The sequence below is a fragment of the Uloborus diversus genome, chromosome 9, assembly GCF_026930045.1.
Source record: "Uloborus diversus isolate 005 chromosome 9, Udiv.v.3.1, whole genome shotgun sequence".
Lineage (NCBI taxonomy): Eukaryota > Metazoa > Arthropoda > Arachnida > Araneae > Uloboridae > Uloborus > Uloborus diversus.
The window spans coordinates 24,194,596-24,213,951 of NC_072739.1; the positions used below are offsets into that span (position 1 = coordinate 24,194,596).

General features: G+C 33.7%; 1 protein-coding gene across 1 annotated transcript in view; it reads left to right on the plus strand.

The window, feature by feature from the left end:
• Nucleotides 1–19,356, plus strand: part of LOC129229803 (crooked neck-like protein 1) — a 146,285-nt gene that overhangs the window by 96,587 nt on the left and 30,342 nt on the right. Inside the window, exon 8 of the mRNA XM_054864180.1 lies at nucleotides 1–179. Within this exon, the coding sequence (XP_054720155.1) occupies nucleotides 1–179 (179 nt within the window). The remainder of the gene's footprint in view (nucleotides 180–19,356) is intronic.

The following is a 19,356-nucleotide window of genomic DNA, read 5'->3' on the forward strand; positions in this document are numbered from 1 at the left end:
TTGTCATTGTTCACTTTGAGGTTAAAAACTGGATTAGGTATGCAAGGTTTGAAGAAACAAATGGTTTCATTTCTAGAGCTAGATCTGTTTATGAGCGTGCCGTTAAATTTTATGGTGAAGAATATATGGATGAAAAACTATTTGTTGCATTTGCCAAATTTGAAGAAAATCAAAAAGAGGTGAGTTAACTTTGCATTTTATTTGATAAATATTATGTTCTGAAATAAAATGCATATTATATGTATTTGTTTATCTATTAATTTCCCTACTCAAATTTTAAATTTTCTTCTTTTTTCTTAATCCATTGACACCCAATGTTGTCTGCATAAAGTAAATTTTACACGCTAGAAATAAAAAAAACATTTCAAATAAATGGGAAAAAAAGGCATAATTAATATTGCTTTCTCCTTAAAACAAAAGATTTAACTCCGCTAAAAGTAAAAGAATAGAAATCAGCCTAATAATATAACTTTGGGAAATTTAAAAAGTACTGTAACATGCAGTATGGTACAGTACTGTATATGTCAGGGCTGTCCAACTGCAAAGAGCCCACAGGCCAGAATTTTTGGTCACCGATCACCTGGCGGACCGCAGTTTGAAAAAGTTGAACAATAACCTCTTACCTCTTATACAATAACAATTTAATAGTTGAATTATTAATTATAAAACAATGAAACAGAAAAATTATAAAACAATTTGCTTAAATTTTAAGGGGAAAACTGAGGCTGATCTGCCTTCTTTACAAAAGCAGGACTGTCAACATCGATGTTTGTCATAGCAGCAGAAAGTCTATCAATGAACTGTTGGAGAGAGAGCTTCTGTGACGATTCTTGATAAAGTTCATCGCCGAAAAAGCATTTTCGCCTAAATGTGTGCTCCCAAACATAGAAGTGACGAGAACAAATTCTCAATTTCTTTTTCAAAATCAACAAAGTTTTGCTCATGGGTCACAGTATTTTTTATATTTATGTCGAGTTTATAACGTGACCTTTTTTGCCATAGCTTTTTAATTTACTGCTTGATTAGCATGTTATTTTATTTTGAGCTTTTCCTACCAACACACCAACTCAAATTAAAATAATTTGCCAATCTATCCTTAAATTAAAAAGTTATGTCAAAAAAAAGAGAGGTCACGTTACGGACTCTACATAAATATCAGAAATACCGTGAAATGACTCTCATCTGAAATGTTTCTTTCAGACCTCCCCCCACCCCAACACGAGGCAATACTATTTCTAGGAATTCGTTTGAACACCATTGTGCAGGGTAGGACTGCTTGACCTTGATTTGTAGATGTCCTATACCTTTTTCTCCCAATATAATGAAATGAGTAAAAGAGAAATCAAGAGGAAATTTCAGGGACCCCGGATTGAGCAAGAATAGTAGTCTCGGATGCTTCTTGATACCTTAAAATGTAAAAAAAAAAGAAATATGCTGAATAAGAAGTTGGCGGGCCGCACAATATGTGTTGGCGGGCCGCTTGTGGTCCACGGGCCGCCAGTTGGACAGCCCTGGTATATGTACTAAGAGTATGATACTCTTAAATTTCTCATTGCAAAAGCAAATTCATTTTAAACTGGGCCGATAAACAGCTAAACTTTGTTGAATGCACACAAATGCAGTATGATTCAATAGTACAGTTATGAAATAAAAGTTTAAGTATTATTTTCTCTAAATTTAGTTTAGATAATTATCTATTTTGTAAAAGTTTAGGGGACCTTTCTTAAGGTCTGCTTTAGGAAAGTTTTTACCTCCCCTACAAAAATATTTGAAATGATTTTTTTTAATAAAAAAAAAACAAAGTTTGTTTTTTTAAAATTTAAATTATTTTTAAAATTTTTTAAAAAAGTTAAGTTTGTAGATAATTATTACTTTACATTTATAAACATATTTCATACAATAGATGAATCCATTCAGCTTACTTTCAAAATTAAGATAAGTTCTCTAACTATTCAATAATATTTTAAGCTTTACAAATACAGTGAAATATGTTTAACACGAAAATGCTTAACGTGAAAATTCAGATTACAGGAAGTGATATATTGGTCCGTATAGTGTACTGTGCACTTTAAAGAAAAACTGTTAAAACGAAATTCCTTTAAAATGAAAATTTTCTGCGATCTCTTCAGTTTCGTGTTAAACATTTTCCACTGTACGTTATGATGCTTAAATATGGTGTGATTTTTGTTTTATGCTTTGCTTAAAAATAAGGTTTCCATCACCATGTACATTTTTAGTGTAAAATAATATGATGAACAATTACTTTTCTTAAGTTTATTAATCATGGTGTATAAGAAAAACTGTATATCTTTATTTTGTACTAAACTGTAATTTTGGAGTAAAAGCAATATTGCAGGAGTGAAAATCGATTACACACGCAGAAAGAGGGAGCTATGAAGTTTGGCCTGTTGAAGTATAGAATGTAGTGTATTGAGAGCAACACATTCTAAAAATGCAAAGTTAATTAAGAGCAGGAATCTGGGAAACTGTCACGCCTAGCAGGGACCGCGCTAAGGATTTTGAATTGTTCGCCACTAAATTAACCAAATTTTTAAAGTGTTAGCCAAATTTCAAAAGTCTTAGTCAAAGACTAACTTTTACTCATTTTAATGTATTTTGTCTGCAGAAATATTTTATCAGAGAGTGAAGTAAAGTAAAACCTTCTACAATGATACTATTGGGACCTAAAAATAGTAGCGTAATAGACAGGTTATCGTTATAGACAGTTTGATTATTCATGCTGATATTTTGCTCGGGTCAAAAAAAATGTTGTTATAGACAGGTTATGGTTATAGACAGTATCGTTATGCACAAGTTTCACTGTATAACTTAATTTTTGACAATTTTTTGAGGATAAGGGCAGGGGTACAAGGGCGCTCATATGCAAAATTGTTAGGGGAGGCTTAGATATTTTCCCCATGGGTTAGGAGGGTATTTGCTCCATGGAAACCGATTTCAGGACAGATTCGAGTCATTAAAACATTTCATTTTTAATAAATTATTCATTAATGGCTGGAGAATAAATGTTTTTACATTTTTGCAAAGAAAAAAAGTACCAAAAGCAAGGAAGTTCGAATTTCAAAGGGGGGGGGGATCAAGCCCCCCTTGCCCCCACCTTTGCAGGGGTATATCCAGGAATTTTTGTCCATTTTTAGGAATTTTGTGAGGGAAAAAAAAGCAAATTAAGTACAGTTTTTTCCACAAATCATGTCTAAATTTTCAAAGGAAAAAATGGCTAAAAACAACATAACGTCATCCTTCCTCTGATCCGATGCTAACGCGCGTGCGTGCACCTCATTCTGCTCGGAGTGGTTGGAGGATAAAACAACTTTCAGTGATTGCTAGTCTGTTGTTTAGCTAGTTTTGTGAAAGGTTCATTTTTAGGGGTCGGAATTTTGTGAAGGATCTGTTTTTAGGGGTCTGAATTTTGTAAAAGGACCTAGTTTTTAGACGTCTGAAGGGAGATTTTTTTTTCTTCTGTATAAATACAGTGAAGCACCGTTTATACGTTTCTGAAGGGACTATGAAAAAAGCGTACAAATGGAAAAAACATATAGCAGGATACATTAATATGTGTTAAACTCTCCAGGGACCAAATTAAAAAACTTATATTTGTTAAAAACGTATAAAAGAGAAACGTATAAACGGTGCTTCACTGTATTGGAGAATTTTTCTGTTCGCCAATAAATTCACAAAATTAGAATTTTTTTTGCCTAATTTACGATTTTATCACATTTGGCCCATTGGCGAATGCTTAACACGGTTCCTGCCTAGCATTTTGAGCCATCTCTGATTTTCTTTAAAAAATTACCAATTATTACCTATCTTATTGAAAACCTAAATCCAGAATTTTTTGTTCTGAATTTGAGTTCAGTTTTTATGGGCCCCTAAAGGTCAAAGCGCGGCAGCAAAAATTGAGCGGATTTCTCAGACATGGAACTTGCTATGAGCCACAGTTGTTGACAAGAACAATTTGCCTCCAAAATATTTTTATGTATGAAGGGTAGAAGGTTCAAACTTTACAGAATGAATGCTAAATTAGTAGCCAGTTGTTGCAGCAAGGTCAATGAAGGTCACAAAAAGTGGCATTTTTAATGTTTTTTAACATTTTTGAGGTTGAAAAACAGATTGCACATTTCAGTTGCCACGGCAAAAGTACTGTTGCTTAAAAGGTAAGTACTTTGAAAAAATGCATAATTAACCTGAGGCAAGTTTAATGTGCTTTTAGTTACATTAGGCCGAAATAGCAAAAATGTCACATTTTACTGATATTCAAACTGTCATAACTCCTTGCGCGAACAACATATTGAAATAACTTTTCTGCCCTTAACATGCCCTATTATTAGTCTTACCAAAACAGTAAACTCCATTGAGGCGAAATGCTTTAATTTAAAAAAAAATAATAACTTTGCCTGTTTTAGTCATCATGGATTTTTTTTCTTCGTACTATTTACCAGAAATTCTGGTATTCTAATCATAGACATGGAAACCGGTTCGCTCGCGCTCTCTTAACTAGATGGATCATCCTGTGGTAGAAAAGTGATTCCTTTTCAACCAACGATCGTCCGCCATTTGTAGGGCAAGAACTTTCCACCGCGCATCACATAAGCTTACTATCGGTTCGTTTTCCGCAATTGTTTAAAATCTAACTACTACTCTCGCCCTCATAGCAGAGATCTGAAACTAATTAAGTTTGATAACCAACATGTTCGTCTAACATATGAACTAAAAAAATCGGTGTCACTCCTATTACTTTCGGAAATATAATCATTCGAAACTAGTATGTTATGGAGGTATTTAAAAAAAGACTTTTTTAATTCAAATGGCTTTTTGCACGTTTTGTTTTAAACTTCAATATAAAATTGCAGTAGTGACACCAAAAATGTTTCTAATGCTTTTTATAAAAAAAGCTTTATAAAAAGCATTAGAAACACAGTAAATCGATATAGATACAGATGGACATATTGTTTAATGTGCATTATAGGCTAAAATAGTCGTACTAATATTCATATTTTTTCAACCATACTAATTTTTATCTGTTATTTATATTAAAAATGCAACTATTTATAACATAATATCTTAAATAGTGATGAACATAATGTATTATATAGCGAGCATTCAGAATCTGAAACATAATTTCAGGATGACGTAGATTAAAACAAAGAAAACATAAAAAATCAAATCACCCAGTTTCAGAAAGACGGTCATTTCTTATTGATATCTGGTAATTTTGTAGCACTAAAGCTTGGGAAAACATGGTATACCGGAGAAATAGTAGAAGTTGACTATTTGCAAGTAAAGGTCAAATGCATGGCAAGAAGGATTGGAATAAATAAATTTATTTGACTGGAGAAAAGGCAAGTATTGGTATGATAATCTAAACATATTATGCACTATAGATCCACTTGTACCTATATCAAAAACGAGCATTTTCTATTCAAGATAAAGACGCTCTTACTGCCCAAAGCTGTTTATGTTAAACGTTGCTTCTTTGTAATAAATTAAAATAAATATTGTCAAAACACTATCTGGGTGTGATAAGATTAAATTAACAAAATACATAAACAAACAAATAAATACTATTTCTCCGGGATACCATGTTTTCCCAAGCTTTAGTGCTACAAAATTACCAGATATCAATAAGAAACGACCGTCTTTCTGAAACTGGGTGATTTGATTTTTTATGTTTTCTTTGTCTAACCATCCTCAAATTTTGTTGCAGATTCTGAATATTCGCTATGTAATACATTATGTTCATCACTATTTAAGACATGTTATAAATAGTTGCATTTTTAATAAAAATAACAGATAAAAAATTAGTATGGTTGAAAAAATATGAATATTAGTACGACTATTTTAGCCTAAATGCACATTACACAATAAGTCCAACCGTGCAAAAAGCCATTTGAATTAAAAAAGTATTTTTTTAAATAACTCCATAACATATTAATTATGAATGATTATATTTCCGAAAGTAATAGGAGTGACACCGATTTTTTTAGTTCATATATTAGACAAACATGTTGGTTATCAAACTTAATTAGTTTCAGATCTCTGCTATGAGGGCGAGAGTAGTAGTTAGATTTTAAACATTTGCATTTTTGTGAAATTTAACACATATAAGTTCTAATATCTTCTGGCGCCCTTGTAGTGACACAAATTTTATTACATATTTTTGATGTATTCAAGTGTAGCTAGGAATTTATGCAAAAACGTTGGTGTAATCATGAAGGCGCTTTGAGAAAATTGGCATTGAATATAGTAAAAAAATTCATTTTCGGTCATTTTTTAACGGAGTTTGTGGCCGAAACCCTCGTAGTGACACCGATTTGACAGCTGTAATAGTATGTAAGAAGACCATATAACAGTATAGAATTTAAAAATCCAAGTCATTATAGGGGCGCTTAAAGCAATAAGAACTTTAAAATCTGCAAATTTGAAAAACACGCAAAAATGTGCCACACCACCTAAATTTAAAAATTTAATTTCTCAAAAACGGTAAGGGAGACAAAGCTCATATTTTGCACAAACATTACATTCATGGTAAGGAACAACATTTGCAAAAATAAAGAAAATTAAAAATGTCAACAATGACAACCTGCCTGATCCTTACAGACAATGGCTCTTAAATGCTGAACATGAAATCGGCATGATTGAGTTTCATCCACCTGAAAAACGCTGAGAAACGAAGCAAATGCTGTTCAACCACTAATATATTTGCCCTCACAGTGGCGGCCGAGTCTACTCCTAGGGAGAATCATTTTCCCCTCGGAACTTTGGTAGGCTGATCCATCTAGTTAAGTGAGCAAGAGCGAACCGGTTCCCATGTCTATGATTCTAATAGTATAGTTTGATGTTTTATTGTTCTGTGACACATATATGATATTTTTGACATTCATTTAACTTAACATAAGACATTAATAACATTTAAATTTTGCATATTTCAATGCAAAGTAATTTAGTCAACATTTTCAATGTTGTTGCATTAAAAATTCTTTTTCTTAATCAAACATTTTGTTCCTTCTAAGGCTCCTGAATGTGTATTTAGCACAGCACTTTAAACGGATCAGTTTCAGACCATTTCTGTAAAAAAGAAAAAAAAAAGTTTTTTATTTGAAAACTTTGTACTCAAGGCTGTTATTTCTTGAAGCCATTTGTGCAAGACCTTCCGTCTTGGACAAAATTTCCGAGACGGAGGACGGGACGGAAAGAAATTTGATGACTTTCTTTCAGTTTTTATCAAAAAAGAAAAATTGAGTGTTTGAAAAATATGCTTTAATTACTGGATCGTTCCATAACGACGAATTACATCGACATTCTCTCGATTTTCAGACAAGGGTTTGCTATGTTTGCAACGTGCTTTTGGAGGATTGGCTTTTAGACTTGCGCTGTTTGACTTTTTTTTACTGTAGCTCTGTTATTTCCAACTCGCTGCGTTTTTGACCGCGGAGTTGCTCACTATACACCCTGATTTTTCCGAAATAATCATCTCTTAATTGAAAATTTAGCCTTTTCTCTTGCTATTTTCAATCATCCGTTCGTTGTTCTTTTTCATTTGCGGTTTTTTTTACAAAATTTAATGGAAGTTATGTGCGCTCTTAAAATGTCTTAAGGCTCTTCGATACTGTCCATCTTGGTTTTCGACGCTAATGCTTTCTCTACAAGAAAATCTGCTACCTATTGCGAGCATAACACGAGAAATTACTGGAATATTTTCATGCGGTTTGTTTTAAACGATGGCTATGACACAGAACTAGCGATTCGCTTCTTTATTTTTTCTGTGGTTATTTTGAAATTTTTTAATAACATTTTAAAACTTTAAACGACTATTTTCACTTTGTTTGAAAAATGATATGTTAAAACTTAAAAAGGCACAGGGGAGATTGTACATTTCTCTTTAAAATCATGTTTTAAGTTTGTTTCTGAGACAATTTGATCGTTTAATATTCTCCACGTAGTAAAGCCCTGTTTTCGAAAAACTGTCGAAATCACGCCTTCCATCAGACTCCACCTATTTCGTGCCTTTGAGGGACTCTCTTCTCCCCTCCGCCTTAAGTGACAGGACAGGCAATAAATTACTGGATCTCTAATGACGCTTTATGCTCCTACTTTATCCTGTGTCGTTTTGCGGTTTCCGTTCTTACCAAACAAGTTCTTTTTTGGAGGTCGAAATGCTGTCTAAAATGTAAACACTCCTAAAAAGAAATGCGAATCGAGATGAGAGAAAACTTTGATTTGAGGAACTAGAAAGTAATGTCATTTTATTCAAACATTTTTTTTTAAAGTTTCTATTAGTTCGAAGTAGTATAACAAAACTATTTGAATAGTAGTTTTAATTAATTGTTTCACTTTCAGTAATGTTAAACAATGAAAGTGGAGTTGAACAGAAAGAGTAAGGGTGAACTCCTCAAAAAAAGGAATACGTGGTGCAAGAAATGACCAAAAAAAAAAATACCGCCCTTTATAAGTTGACCACCTGTCTAAGTTGACCACCAAAGTACTGCACCGCGAGAGGTCAACTTACACAAGTTTCACTGTACTTGAAATTTCAATTTTTTTTCGAAAATCAAGTCATTTTACAAATTTTTTTGTAGTACTTATCCCATAATATTTTATAGTGCTGTAGTGAAAATCCTTTACTAAAATGGTTGGAAAACACATAAATGTTTTCTGGTCATTATATTTCAATTTGAGGTAGCGCAAAAGACTCCAAAATCGGTAAATTATTGCATCTCATACGCGCGGTAATTCTGGTCTGGTGCGTCGCCCTGCGTATAACAGCCATTACTATTTAAGTAATGGCTGTTCACCTCTCCCCCTTTTAAGATATCAAGCTTTTCACCACACTTCCCACAATGCATTGTGTGCACGCTCTCTGTACCATTCTGTGACCTCTCCGGCCGGGGGTCAGTTTGAACTTTGACCCAGATAGTGACTGGTGTTTTAATGCTCTGTGGATTTACTGTGCTTTCTTATTGCATTGTATGATGAATGTTTCAAAGAAGTTAACTCGAAGTGAGTTTGAGTGTCCTGTGTTTGGTTCTCCAAAAGACTTGCCTTTGAATAAGCGTCCTACGTATGAAGACGTTCTTGATAACTTACGATGTTTAAATGAAAAGCCGAAAGGCCAAATTCCGTAAGTCAGTCAACAATGTTACACGCTTAAACAAGCAGAGATAATACCACACAGTGGAAGATGCAGAATCAAATGTTAATGTGAAGAAATGAACATTGGAAACTTGTTTAAAATCTTACCAAAAATTTATTGGTCCATAGAAACTAAAATAAACTAACAAAATAAGTTTATAAGAATAAACCCTGGCCATAAGCGGAGGCGGAGTTTGCAACTCCCCAACACCTACCGGACCTATCACACAAGAGGCTGACGAATACAAAAGAGAAAGAATGATTGGAATCGTTCACTATTTATACTTGCCTCATTTGCATATGATTGGGCATCAAAGGATGCCAACCTAAAACTGAAACTTTACATGTGCCGAAAGAGTTGAAAGTTAATCAATTTGAATAAAGTAAATTTTATATTACATTAGGAATGAGATCGCGGCTAAATATCGTTTACCGATGTCTATCATATCCCCCCTTCTCATTCAGTAATGTTATTAAACTTTAAATTTTATACAATTTTTAACAGATTCAAAAATAACCCCAAAAAAAATCCACAAAGGGCCAGGCTTAATCTTTTACAAAAAATTTAACAATTCAACAATAAACAAATATGGATCTACATCCAACAAAAATGCATCAGCAGCTGCAGCTCAAAGCATCACCGCTTATATTATTGAAGTCCTTTTTCAAAAAAAGTTCTTGCCTACAGATGAGTCAAAGTCCGAGGAACAAGTAGTAAGTCTAAGACGAACATTTCCACATCAAACTATCTTGTCAAACTGTAATTCACAAAAATACTCGAAACAGTATCTTTGAAAAAGATAGACACAATGATTTGACAAAATGTTTTTTTTTTTTTTTTTCACAATGACAAAATCATTTAAAACACTAAGTTTCCAAAAATAAACTCTTGTCATTGAATCAAATTCCTCCATCTCAAAGATTAAACCAATGAAAAATTTGAAAAAGAATTTCAGATGTTACAAAAATATTTATACTTTAATACCCCAATATATTATATTAAACAATTTAATGCTATAAAAATTAACGAAATATTTGTTCACAAAAACGATTCAGTTCAAAACGGGTCTGCGGCTTCGTAAAAATATCGGCCCTGTTGGATTTACTACCTACATGTTTTACGGTAAAAATGTCCCGCTGAATCAAATCACGAACAAAAAATAATTTTACATCAATATGTTTTGTACGGTGATTTTCAATTGGAGATTTAACAAAGTCAATGGCCGATTGATTATCGACGTACGTTACAGATTTAATTTTACTTTTTCTAACAACTCCCCAGCGTAAACATTCGTTTAATACACGGTCAAACTACATAAGCTCTTTAGACGCTTCACAAAGGGCCACAAACTCACTCTCCATAGTGGAAAGGCTAATACAACGTTCCTTGAAGGTTCGCATTCAATCGGCGCATTATCCAACAAAATTAACTACCCCCTCGAGTGAAGTTCAATCATCCCAATTAGCTACGTAATCGGCATCAGAAAAAGCTATTAATTGGGTTCTATTACAATTTAATCTAAGTTTTAAATCTTTTGTTTGAAAAACATAACCCAGAAGTTTTAAAGGACCGTTCCAATGAATGACACCAGGATTGCTTTGAAATTGACCGCATAATAAATGTCCGGTCTCATTCTGCTCACAATGAAAGAAAGACAATCCAACAAATTACGATAAGGAATCTTTGACATTTCAAATTTTTCATTTTCTGTATTAGGTTTGTGAAATTAAAAATATTCGAAACCGTATCACTAAAAATCCATTAAAGGGTGCAGCGAATATAAAAAGTTCTAATTTACGTTTGAAAATATCATGATTTAAAAATCTATATATATAAAAATGAATGTTTGTCTGTATGTCATCCATGAACTCAAAAACTACCCGGCAGATTTGGCTGAAACTTTCACACTTTTTCTATTTGATATTTTAGCGATTGATTGATCTTGCAAACTGCGTGAGTACCAAATTTGAGTATAGTCACGGCTTCACTTGATACCTGGACCGATTATTATGAAAATTGCTATATATATGTATTTTTCCACGGAGAAGGTGCTCATTCAAGCCACTCGCCACCAGGTGGCACTGCAGAGTAGCAACTTCTGCCCCGTTCAACCGATTGTCATGAAAATCAGTATAATGATGTATTTTTTTGTTGGCGTAGCAACGTGCGTCGGGTACAGCTAGTAAATAATAAAAAATAATAATAGTATACAAATAAATAAAAAGCGTAGTAAACTCATTATAATTTAAAAAAAAACTATACTCATACAAAATTAAGGTATATAAGATAATTTAAAAAATAATATTGTGTAAAATAAATTATAAAATTTGAGGATTATGAAGAATTTAGTGAAGGATGCTTGTATAAGAAGGTGGATTTCTGATAACAAGAAAAAAGTATTTCTGTTTATTTGCTTTATTCAGGCATAGAAATATTGGTAAATATGTAAGGAAATATTTTCACACTTGTTCATCAGGAGTTCAAATGCCTGAATGCTAAGAAACAAAGTTTCCACAAAACGATAAAAATGTAATGCCTGATTATTTGAAGCATTATACGTGTCCGATCCCAGAGTACTTGAAAGGTTAATATCTTAGTAAAATAAAATAAATTACAACAAGTTTCGTGAAATACTAAGTTACATCCCTTTTGTTCAAGGAAAAGAGCTTGATTACCGCTCCCCTAAAAGCACTAGAACCCAACAGAGAAGCGCAATAACAGGGTTCTGCCCCTGGAAGGATCGCCGACACATATTCGGCCAAAGCAAAAACTGCTAGAAACGCCGTGATGACACAGGTTCGTTGAAGGCAGTTAGGAACCATTTTCTTGCAACGAGCCTGAATCGGCCGGGGCAGTTTTAACACAAACTGCGAGGCTGATCCTGTATCGGGCGGGGGGCAAAGAATGGGTTTAAGGGGGGTCTAAAAAATAGTTCTCGATAAAATGACCCAAAACATTTCATTTATTAAGCAAAATGCGAAACAGAGAACAACTTGGTTACAATCACTCGATTTTGTTCAAAAGTGCAGGTATGACTACTTTTACTACTGTGCTTACCACAGCCGTATAGTTAACTGAAACTCCAGCATGAGTTTTGGTTCAGATTTAGAAATCTTTACGCAGTTTTGGTTTGCGGCTTCTGTTGGAAAGATAAAGAAAAACCAATTTAGTTTTGATTTGGACTTGGAATGGGGAAAAATTGGATTGGGAAAAATCAAAACTCAAAAGCTTTCATTTTCAGACACTAAAGTTACATTACAAGGGAGGGAAATCATACTTATTTTTCTTTCAAACAATATGAATCATGTTTGAATGTCAATGATTGCTATTATTATTTCAAATGCCAACGGCAATCTAAAATAGAAAACCTAATTGTTATGAGTAGACACTCCTTACCCAATATTATTGGTTGAACCAAACGATTTTACTTATTTCTCGTGTTTGACCAAGAAAGCTTTCGGTTATAAAACAAAAAGGCTATTTTTTTCTAATGAAACTTACCTTTATGTGTATCTGTCAAGCTGAAAAAGAAGATGCCTGGATTGCATATGTTTTTTGATGCTTAACCCTTTGTACTTTCCAAGAAAAATTAAGAAACTCTATTTTTATTCATAAGAAATCAAATTTTCCAATTTTTCGGGAAAAAACTTTTTTTTCCCCACTACTTCAAAATTTCTGCAAATTTTACATCTCTACTCTTCAGTAATAACTTTTGCTACACATTTGCCTGGTTATTAAAAAGTGCATATTGATAATGCTTTATCATCAGTTTCTGATGACGAGGAAGTCATGATCTAGCGAATTTTTTCTGTACTACATCAAAAATATGGGATGACTTTATTAGTCTGTATGATCTTATTGGTCAAACCCACTTAGCATATATTATTAATATCATGGACACTTCGTGGTACCCTATGCTGTCGCGATACCCAGTTTGAGAACCCCTGAGCTAACTTAGACTGTAAAATATGCACTTCTTCCAAATTACTTTAAAGTGTCTCACTTGGACAAGCAAAAATTTCCTACACCTTGTTCCAGAAATTTATTTGTTATTTTTTTCCTTGCCCAAAATTTAAGTTTCTTTCCGATTGTAGAATGGCACGCTATGGTCGTACACATCAAAATATTTCTGATGTTCAAGTACAGAAAAATGAATTCCGTTGTAGTACCATCTTTTAACAGTTTCAGGAATGTTTTTGCAATTGTTTTATTGAAAATTCTTCCATCTTTTTCTTCTTGTCTCATTTGATACTCGAGGGTGTTGGCATAATTAAAGTTAAGTTTAAAAATCCAAAGTTTAAGAGATTTAAACTAAGCTAACATTAACTGGCCTTGTAATATCAAGTTGGAGACAAGCAAAAAACATGTTTCAGAAAAATACATTTATTAAATATGACTAGAACTATAATACAATATCCCCATAAAAGAACACCCCCAAAATATCACAACAAAAGTGGTTCCAATAAGTAAAAGAAAAATGTCACCAATCTATCGATGAAGTCAGTGGCCAGTCCGAAGGATTGACATCTAGGAACACAAAAAGTCTCCCGGGTCACACTTTAGGAACGCCCTTAGCAGGTAGGCAACATTAGACAGTTCGAAGATTCGGCGAACATATCCGGTAGTATTCTCGGAACTCACTTCCCCGGTAATATCAATTGGCCGGACACAACACAAGTGTTTCTTCACCTGGACTCATTCTAATTCCAGGACTTGGAAAATTTCAATGCTTGAAAAGCAAGGTGAATATTCTTCACCGGTTATACGCCACTAAAAACCCCGCTAGCACCGCGGGGAAAAAACCCCCACACGTGAGCCGAACTAGGCTTCACGATCAAAACAAAACTGGGGATCGTTGAAAAGTGAAGAGAGAGAGAGAGTGCTGCCACTCGCCTCAATATATATGTTTCATCAGCCAATGAGATTGCATGCCTCGATGACGTCACCACACTAACTTCTACTTCAACCATCACTCATTTGTTTATTCCACTGCCGCGAATATTCGTACTCCTCTCCATAGCACGTGCGGACAACAAGTGGAATTAATTCGAATCAATCAGGTGACAACTCAACTTTTTCTGAATCGACACATCGAGACATGCAATCTTCAATGGTTTTAGTAAACAGTCGCCATTAATTATGGCGTGGGGGAATTGTCGATTGAAGTGTTAGCAGCAACTAGTTGAATTCTACTTTTACCAGACTGGGCTTAAAGTAGGTAACAATTAACTTTAAAATATATTCATTAAATTTTCGGCTGTGGACCGAGAATAAAAATAAAATATTTTATGCCAACAGAGGGATTGCTATTAATTTAATTCTTACTTTGTCACTTTATGTGTGCCCTAATTGCATGTTGGCATAGTTTATCTTCAAAGCTGGATTTGATTTGCCAAGGCAAAAGGGCGTGATTCTTCAGCAGTAATTGGATATGATCAGGGGTGGATACAGAAATAATATTTGGAGGAGGCCCCAGAAATTGAAAAGCTCCCCCCCCCCCATTTCAATTTTTTATAGCGAAGCTTTCATGACTTTATTTTTAAATCTATTTTCTTTTTCTTTCTTTTTTTCAGTATTCTTTGAGGCCAATTAATATTTTTTAAATACACAAATACTATGCACTCTTCTACTGTGAATGCATGACCAAAATATCTTTAACATTTCAAGCCAATTAAATATTAAACACTAAACGCTATATAATTTGACCAAGATGCGGAAAAATGAACCGATTTATTAGGAATATTTTCATAATGATTATGACATGAGGACCAGATCATTAAAAAAACCCATACCTCACTTGAGTTTTTTAAATTAATTTATATTTTAAATTATAGCTTTATAATATGTAGGTTTTAGAGAATTCAGAAGCTACTTCTTTACGAATTTCAAAGCAGTTGCTGATTTGTTTTTAAAAAAAATTAGACTCTACATGTCATTTAAATTAATATGATTTGGTCATGCGATTTACTTCATTTTCCTTTTTTTATAAGCTGAAAAAAAAATCAATTATTTCGCAAATAGCTTCTTGGTTTAAAATGACTTTTCTAGGCACATTTTCACATTTAAAAAAAACGAGCTGATGTGTGCATCACATGACTTCTTTTTACTCAAATTCAAAGATAAAAAAAGGTTAAATTAATTTTCCCTTTTAGGGGGTGCCCGAGCCCCCTGGCACCTGCCCCCCCTCCTAAAATCTGCTACTGGAGATGATATATTATCCAATGCTGCACTTTAACATTTCTTTTTGAGAGAGAGAGAGAGTTTAGCACAGGAAAGGGTACGTTAAAGTCAATACAGTTTTATGTTTTACATAAAAATAAACAAGAAAAATATTCGAAAATATACTGATCCTGATTTACCCCGGTGACCAAGAATTACCCCAGTAAACTAAGGTATAAATCAGTATACTTTTAATACTCACTTTTAAAAATTAAACAGAATAAAAAACATATGTAGGTATGAAAAGTTGAGAATACTTGCTATTAAAAAAACATCAACAAACTTGTTCCTTCAAAAGTGTTTCCCTGACATGGATCTTGAAAGAAATCACGTTTTTTCAAGACAATATTTTTTGAAGATATTTTTATAGAAGTGTGATAACTTTTTTTCCCCTCTGCTGTATTTTTGTTGCTCTGAGTGATACTCCTTGGGAGGTTAGATCAGTATTTATTTAAGATTTCTAGAAAAATATGGGCACTTCAACACGGATTTTTTTTCACAACATAAATGGTTGTTTTAGTTTTATATAATCTATCAAACACAGTAGCAGCAGGGGGGAGGAGGGGAGCATTTTTACCAACGAATAAACGGATACCTTTTTGGGGAGAGGCCTAAAACATCTGGGACTAATCTAACAAACCCAATAAATCACTACGATGGGGGAGGGGGAGGGGAAACCCTCTAGGCAGTGAATCCCAAAATGTATTGCAGAGTTTCTGAAAATATAAATACTTAAATTCCAGTATGTTAGAAGCAAAATTCACTTAATTTTTATATCGTTCAGTCGAAAACGCTGCCTTCTGATGGCGCCAGAATATCTGAAACCAATTTTTTATAACTGCTTGTTTTGTTTAATATTACTTCTTTTGGAGCATTTAGAACTGTGAATAGTGTTTAGAAATGTTTGGTTTGGAATATGAATGAGTGAAAAATCCTTTTTATTTCGCTTATCAGGCGGGAAAAGAGATACAAAATACAGTAGAACCTCCCAATAAGGGATACGAAGAGGACTAGAAATTTTGTCTTTTAGAGGTGTCCCTTATTTCGGAGGTACAAAAATCTAGATTTCCAAACATTAAATAGAGCATTAATGTTACACAATTGAATTCAACAATAATTTTTTAAATGCCCTTTTAATTTTCTAGTACAGGCTAAGTCGTTCGGTTACCTTGGTATTAAATGAAGTTTGAAAATATTTTGAATTTGAAGTTATTTATTTTGAAAAAATTAATTTTAGCAAAAATTTAATGATGAAAAGTACTTACAGATATTTATTTAAAGTAATCTGTTACAAGGGTTTGTTTTGCAGCACATAATTTAGATGCATTTTTCTGTACATGTATACTAAAGTCGCAAATGAGTCCGAGTCCTTCAGTCACCATTTATCAACATAAACTTTTGCAACTGTGTGATATGTCTTAAAGCATCACTATAATTTTTGATTTTGCAATCTTCTTCTGGCTCTTCTTCCTCACTACTTTCAAGAAACTCTGGAAGACTTTCTCCTGCATCTTCAATTTACTCAGAGATGAGAGCAGCGATATCCTCATTGGTGTCATCAGTGCATAAATTTTCATCAATCACTATATAATCGTTAATCAAAATGTCACAGCCAGTGACTCGAGCAAGTTCTGAGAGCTCATTTTCTTCATTGTTACTTTCATTGACTATTATACCTTGGATTTTAAAGCCTGCTTTTTAAAAACAGTTCTGAACGCAACTTTTGGATATTGAGGAAACCGCTTTAGTGATCTACTGGATTGCATTTAATACATTCACGGATTTTGTGAGCTGAGCACTGTTTTCACTGGAAGCTTGAGAAATAACATGCCTTAAAAACAATTTCCTATATCCAACTTTAAAGTTTTGAATAATGCCTTGGTCTAAAGGCAACACAGATGTCGCATTTGTTGGAAAAAATACCAACTTCACAGCCTTCAATTTTAAGTTTTGTGGAGGTTTTTAAGGTTTTTGGGTTAATGTTTTTAAAACATCTAGGTTTTTTTGCCTTACCAATTACAAGTAGTACTTCAAATTCTCCTTCCGAGTTACAGCAGAGTAACACAGTTAACCGTTCTTTAGAACTTTTTCTGCCAGAACACTTTTCTCCTTTAAAACATAAGGTTTTATTTGGCAAAACTCTGAAGAACAGTCCAGTTTCATCAGCATTGTATATGTCCTTAGCTTCATAACCTTCACAAATTTCAGTCAATTTTTACAGCCATTCTGTAACACACTGCAAATTGACAGATTTTTCTTCCCCGTAAACAGTTTTAAAAGTAACATTATGACTTAGTTTAAACTTCTTCAGCCATCCGTTAGAGGCCTTAAAGTTCTGCAATCCTAAACTTTCGGCAACTTCTTTCGCCTTTTCTTGCAACAGTACTCCACTAACTGAAATGTTCTTTCTTTTAATAGCCGAAAACCATTTGAAAACTATTTGATCAATATCTTCTCCTTCAGTTTTTCTAAACTTAACAGTTTTAGAATTTGAATTTTTAATCCACAATCTTTTTATTTTTTCTTTTTCCTTTAGCACATTACTTACTTGGTTTTTACGTATTTTAAATTTCTCACCTAAATCCCTCAAGCTTAGTTTTTCATTTTCTGCCACATTTATTACTTCAATCTTTTCTTCCAAAGTTAACCTTTTTCTTTTAGAAGCCTTGGATAGAATTAAAGCTTGAAAACTAAACAAATTCCTCTCAGCAACAGAGCTCAATATGACCTACCCGACTGGTGACTGGACATTAAAAACAAAAATTCTCCTTTTTTCCTATGGAATCTAAATTTTAGCCTTTTAGAATATTGACTTTGCCAATCAGTCAAGATAATCCCTACCTTCTCCATTCTTGATTGTTAGTAAGCAACATTCTATGCATACAGCCTTTTCCTTCTCAGAAGAAACCTTATCAAACTCTTCTGAACAACACCCCTCCCCCTCACTTGCTAGTGAAATCTGCTTAGAGTTGAATACACCAGTGTACATTCTGAGACACCTGTGGAGTTTTTCAAAGGCATTCTCAAAACTTGTGATAAGAATTTAAAAGATGAGTATGAGTGAGGGTGAGAACAAAAGCAAAATCAACCAGAAGTAATCCAGATCCACACTTTGTAAGAAACATCTTGCAGATAATTTCACCCCCTGCCCCTTCTTGAGCAATAGTGTGCACTTTCCTGTTTTGAATAGAAAACGTCAAGGCATTAGTTTTTGTATTTTTTTCTTTGAGTGTCCCTTAAATAGAGTGTCCCTTAATGAGAGGTAAATACATTGGAGTCTCTATTCAAAGGGACTGGGACCAGCAAAAGTGTCCTTTAAATAGAGGTATCCCTTAGAGGAGGTACTGCTGTAACAAGTGCAACGAATTTCACAGTTAAGACCTAATTTAAAATTTAATTTTAGCCTCTAGCTATTTCTGCAAGATAAGTTAGATACAGGGCCACACCCGAAATTTCGCTTCGAGGAGACTTTTTTCCAAATGCATTTGTTCAGAAATCTATATCTTCTATATATATGAAAATCAATATAATGATGTATATTTTTGTTGGCGTAGCAACGCGCGTTGGGTACAGCTAGTGTTCTATAAAATTTGATTTCATCCCTACACTCTATCGTGTTTTGTTATACTTAATAGGGGGGGGGGGGCTGCTGCTTTAAGGGCATTCACATGAGCAAATGTACAAAATGACTTAGGCGGCTAGTGCCTCAAAACAGCGGGAGGCCCAAGTTTGGTTGGAGAGGGGGGGGAGCAGGTTATATGGGTGATGCCCCTTAGCTGACTTTTTACTATGAATTGAAGTTTAACTTTTTTTTAATAAATAGCCTCCAAAGAATTCAGGATGCGGTTACGAAAATTGGGATGCATAGCCACAGTCGAGTTGTTGAGTTTTTCTTCAAATTTAAAGCTCCATTTCACCTTTTTATGAAACAATAACTAGAGAAAAATAGAAAACCCACACTTACTAAGTTAACTCTCAGTTTTTTAAAC